At 40.2% G+C, this 5,613-nt stretch overlaps 1 protein-coding gene across 2 annotated transcripts in view; it reads right to left on the bottom strand.

The window, feature by feature from the left end:
* Window positions 1–5,613, bottom strand: part of LOC104984749 (cytochrome b5 reductase 4) — a 117,011-nt gene that overhangs the window by 71,983 nt on the left and 39,415 nt on the right. For both annotated transcript variants that reach the window (XM_010834654.1, XM_010834655.1), the window contains exon 4: window positions 3,453–3,534. In XM_010834654.1, coding sequence (XP_010832956.1) covers window positions 3,453–3,534 — 82 coding nt within the window. The remainder of the gene's footprint in view (window positions 1–3,452; window positions 3,535–5,613) is intronic.

The raw sequence follows: 5,613 nt of genomic DNA, 5'->3' as shown, positions 1-5,613 counted from the left end.
TTCACTTTCATGCATTGGAGAAGGAAATGGCAACCCACTCCAGTGTTCTTGCCTGGAGAATCCCAGGGACGGGGGAGCCTGGTGGGCTGCCGTCTATGGGGTCACACAGAGTCGGGCACGACTGAAGCGATTTAGCAGCAGCAGCATTGCATTATTCATTATGTATTGACTCTTTTTTAATTTCTTCTAGGTCTTTGTTAAACCTTTCTTGCATCTTTTCAATCCTTGTCTCCAGGCTATTTACCTGTGATTCCATTTTGTTTTCAAGATTTTGGATCATTTTCGCTATTATTATTCGGAATTCTTTATCAGGTAGGTTCACTATCTCTTCCTCTTTTGTTTGGTTTGGTGGGCATTTATCCTGTTCCTTACCTGCGGGGTATTCCTCTGTCTCTTCATCTTGTTTATATTGCTGTTTGGGGTGGCCTCTGTATTCTGGCAGTTTGTGGAGTTCTCTTTATTGTGGAGTTTCCTAGCTGTGGGTGGGGTTGTACAGGTGGCTTGTCAAGTTTTCCTGGTTAGGGAATCTTGTGTCGGTGTTCTGGTGGGTGGAGCTGGATTTCTTCTCTCTGGTGTGCAATGAAGCGTCCAGTAATGAGTTATGAGATGTAAATGGGTTTGGAGTGACTTTGGGCAGCCTGTATATTGAAGCTCAGGGCTATGTTCCTGTGTTGCTGGAGAATTTGCATGGTATGTCTTGCTCTGGAACTTGTTGGCCCTTGGTGCTTGTAGGTATGGAAGCATTTGATGAGCTCCTGTCAATTAATGTTCCCTGGAGTCAGGGGTTCTCTGGTGTTCTCAGGATTTGGACTTAAGCCTCCTGCTTCTGGTTTTCAGTCTTATTTTTACAGTAGCCTCAAGACTTCTCCATCTCCTTTCAAAGACAATGGGCTGCTTTTCTGAGTGCCTGCTGTCTTCTGCTGGCATTCCAAAGTTGTTTTGTGGAATTTCCTCAGCGTTCAAATGTTCTTTTGATGAATTTGTGGGGGAGAAAGTGCTCTCCCTGTCCTATTCCTCCACCATCTTAGGACCGCCTCCTTGGAATGAGGAGTTGATTCTTATGGATAAGCTCAAAAGTGGTTTCCTGAGATGGAACCTACTCCCCGTGCAGATGCCTTTAACGTTGTTGAAATGACAACAAAGGATTTAGAACATTACATAAACTCAGTTGATAAAGTAGCAGCAGCAGTATTTGAGAGGACTGACTTCCCTGGTGGCTCAGATGGTAAAGCGTCTGTCTACATTGTGGGAGACCCAGGTTCAATCCCTGAGTCGGGAAGATCCCCTGGAGAAGGAAATGGCAATCCACTCCAGTACTATTGCCTGGAAAATCCCATGGAGAGGAGCTTGGTAGGCTACAGTCCATGGGGTCGCAAAGAGTTGGACACGACTGAGCAACTTCACTAGTGACTTGTCTAGTGACTGATTTTGAAAGATGTTCTACTGTGGGTAAAATGCTATCAAATAGGTCTATATAATACAGAAAAATCATTCATGAAAGGAAGACTCAATCAATGTGGCAAATTCCTTTGTGGTCTTATCTTAAGAAACTCCACAGCTGACCCCAACTCTAGGAACCAACCACCACCCTGATAAGTCAGCAGTCATCAATATCAAGGCCAGACACTCCACCAGCAAAAAGATTACAACTTGCTGAAGGTTCAGATGATGGTTGCTTTTTTTTTCAGTAATAAAGTTGAAGGGAAAGAGCAAATTAGCCAAGATGGCATGGTCAGGCTCTCTCGTCCCATGGCCTCTCACTCTTGCCCTACGATTTGTAAATGATTATGTAATAGCTGAGATCACTTTTAGCACTGCCCATGAGGTGCTCCCTTGGTCATGGGCTACCTTGTGTGGTACGCCTGTATGAGTTTCACCATGAAAACCCTGGCTGATGCAGCACTGAGGCTACACTGGAATGACATCATGATTATGTTATTCAAGGTTATGTTATGGTTCTGTTATGGCTATGTTATGGTTATGTTGTGGCTGCTGCTATGGCTGCTGCATCAGCCAGGAGAGAGGTTGTGTTATGGCTGCTGTTCCAGCCAGGAGAGAATAAATGTGTCTGTACTTCTTATAGCTCTTCGAATCTCCTTCCAGCCTCGTAGCTTCTGCCTTGCCTACCCTGGGTTCAGCAAACAGTCAAACAGTATGAACAGAAGACAACTGGCATCACGAACAGGATGAGCAATACAAAAGTGTTTTTCAATTAAGGTATGCACATTGTTTTTGTAGACATACTACTATTGCACACTTAATAGACTATAGTAGAGGGCAAATATAACTTTTATATGCACTGGGAAACCAAAAAATTCATGTGACTTTCTTTACTGTGGTATCTGCTTTATTGTGGAGGTCGGAAACTGAACTTGCAATACTTCTCAAGTCTGCCTATGTACGTGTAATGCTTATTTGTTTTGTAGTAGTATTAGTAGAAAGAAAAAAGCCTTTTTGAGTATCTGTTACAATGCTATCATGCTGATTTACTCATATGAATTATTAGCCCTATCAATCTTTGCATAGATTAAAAAAAAACTTGAGGCTCAGTGATAAAAAGAGCCATCTTTATGGCACCATTAACAGGCCACAGAACAAGGGTTCAAATCTAGGTAGGTTGACACAGCCAATGGAGGCCTCCATCAATAAAGCCTGGAAATACAAAACTCACTTAACTACATAAATAGTAGCAGAGTCAGGTCAAACAAGCCAATTTACTCCACTTTGGATGTCAAAATCAAGAGTTGTTCAAAATAAATGACTCCATTCCATCTACAGTAAAGGACTTACGCAAAGTGCTTCTGCTACTCTTACTGCACGTTGAAACCTTTGCAAAGGCACTTCTTTGCAAAAGAAGCTTAGGAGTAAAGAGATGCTTTCCAACACTGTGCTGATTGCAGAGTGGCAGTTGTCAAGGTAAAGGCAAGAAATGGGTTTTTTTTAAAAAGTACTTTAAAATCAGAATATAGGTTGTCTATGATAAATAGTCAAGGAATGGGAGATAAAGATGGGAAGGAAAATTTCACTGTATAACTTTTTATATTTTCTGATTTTTGAGTCACGGGAATACAGTTACATATTCAAACAATTACACTCTAGGAAACTAGTCTAAAAGTCAACTCTAATCAAGTGTTCAAGCTACTGTATGTAACGAGACTGGTTACATAGTCTTGTAACAAAAGACTAACAAAACCCGAGTAAACAAAGTCCTTTCACTTCAATTATGTTTATTCCCCACACTATGAAAGTTCTCTCAAAACAGTCAAATTTTTCAGGTAAAGTCACTGTTTCGTTCTAAATAACTTAAGAAAAACCTTTATAGTGGCTGGACTAGGAGGCCAGTGAAATGAGAATGATTTAGTCATTTATTTAAATCTATTTGCTGAAATCCCTCTAAAAGATAGTCCACCTGTGTCGAACACCAATGCCAGTTTATCCCTGGATCCACGTACCTTTAGGAAGAGCAGGTTTCATGGCCATCCTGCCCACCAGGCATTCTTTCAGCATGGATTCATAGTTGACCCAACGATGAACCTGGCGTGGGAGAAAAGTAATATAAAAGCAACATGACTCCAACTCCATGAGATGCTACCATTTTTTTTCTGATCAAAACTAGACATTCTTACACTGCTCTGAAAAACTAAAAAGCAGATTCAATTAGCCAACAAGGGAGGGACAGAATGGGAGCATATGCAGGGATGGTTTAGAAAAATGTTCTCCAAGTGTCGTCGGTAGACCTCTGGAGAATCCCGATGCCCAGATACCCATAAGGTCTTGACTAGTGTCAATACTGGGTTGGTTACAATGTTCATTTGGGTTTTTCTATAATGTCTTATGGGAAAACCTGAATGAACTTTTTGGCCAATTCAGTAACACTAAGATGTTATTTACCTTTTTCACTGTGTTAACATCTGCAACAGTTTTTGAAAAAGCAATGTGGGTAAAACCGCATCTTAGCATATAGCAAGGCAGTGGCCTCAACCATGATATTCTTCACCACCACAGACTCATGGGGGTGGAGGGAATTGGTTTCATTTGAGAATATCCTTCCTGAGGTAGGAAAAAAAAAACGTTCTTAAACCTGAACCCTTGGTTTCAGGACTTTTTTTATACGCTGTGTGACAAATGGGAAGTTCTCAAAAACACTTACGCTGCTAAGTAAGATGATTTCCCTGAGGAAAAACATTTAGGCAATTGTTTGATTTGCATATCAAACTGTTTTTTCTTGAAAGGATGTTTATACGTAAAAGAAAATGCATGACTTATAAACTAGTTACTCGGACTTGGGTATCTAATAGACATTTTCTTCAAAATGAACAGAGTGAAATTGTCATCTCAAGGAAAACAACTAACAGTATTTGTTGCCAGACTTAAAAATGGGAATTAAATTTAAACAATCTTTCTGGAGGACATATTCTCAATATACACTAAAAATCTTAAAATACGCAACTCTTCTATTTAGTAATTCCGGAATTTACCTGGGAAAATATTTACATATACAGAAATATCCAGGCACCAGGACACTCATCATAGCACTATTTATATTAGCAAAATATTGGGAACAACCTAAAAGACCAATTGTAAAAGATCATAACAGAAAATCATAATATATTATTCAATAAATGCTATATAATAATTAAAATAATCAGGTCAAATAATACCATCATCAGAATCTTTATGTACGTTTCCTGAATATATAAATTTACACTAAAATAGAAAATATGTAAAAAATATATATGTAATTATAAATGGGCAATCACTAATAGAAATTTAAATTTTATTTACCAAATATTTATAGAGTATCCAGTTATGTGTAAAGTACCATCTCTGGGGCTATGTAGAATTTTAACAGATAGATGAAGGAAAAAGATATTCAAAGAGGCAAAGGTACAGGATTTGTCAAAGCTAGCGATTTGCTCAAAGCACTTCAGTTTGCTCAAAGCAAGGTCCATGTTGAGAATATTTACCTTGATACATTACTTTTAGGCCCTCAAAAGCCAGACTAATGACCTTAAATGTATTATACTGTGTGAAATGGAATATCTCCTGCCACATTAATAAACAAGGATGAAACAGCCATCAGAGACTTCAGGCCTTCAAATGTGCATTTCTGAGCCTGGAGGGCCCCCAAAAGAGAGAACAATGCCTGCAATGAAGCAGCTGTTAGCTGAGGAACTTAAGGCTGTCACAGTCATCAGCCGTTACATCCCTCCCATGTAAGCCAGTGAGCCCTAGTTCAGTTCAGTTCAGTTCAGTTCAGTCCCTCAGTCGTGTCTGACCCTTTGCGACTACATGAACTGCAGCACACCAGGCCTCACTGTCCAGCAGCAAACCCAGAGTTCACTCAAACTCACGTCCAGCGAGTTGGTGATGCCATCCAGCCATTTCATCCGCTGTCGTCCCCTTCTCCTCTTGTACCCAATCCCTCTCAGCATCAGAGTCTTTTTCAATGAGTCAACTCTTCGCATAAGGTGGCCAAAGTATTGGAGTTTCAGCTTTAGCGTCATTCCTTCCAAAGAAATCCCAGGGCTGATCTCCTTCAGAATGGACTGACTGGATCTCCTTGCAGTCCAAGGGACTCTCAAGAGTCTTCTCCAACACCACAGTTCAACC

This window comes from Bison bison, unplaced genomic scaffold (assembly GCF_000754665.1).
Source record: "Bison bison bison isolate TAMUID 2011002044 unplaced genomic scaffold, Bison_UMD1.0 scf7180017864035, whole genome shotgun sequence".
Lineage (NCBI taxonomy): Eukaryota > Metazoa > Chordata > Mammalia > Artiodactyla > Bovidae > Bison > Bison bison.
This window is presented reverse-complemented; position numbering and strand designations above follow the sequence as displayed.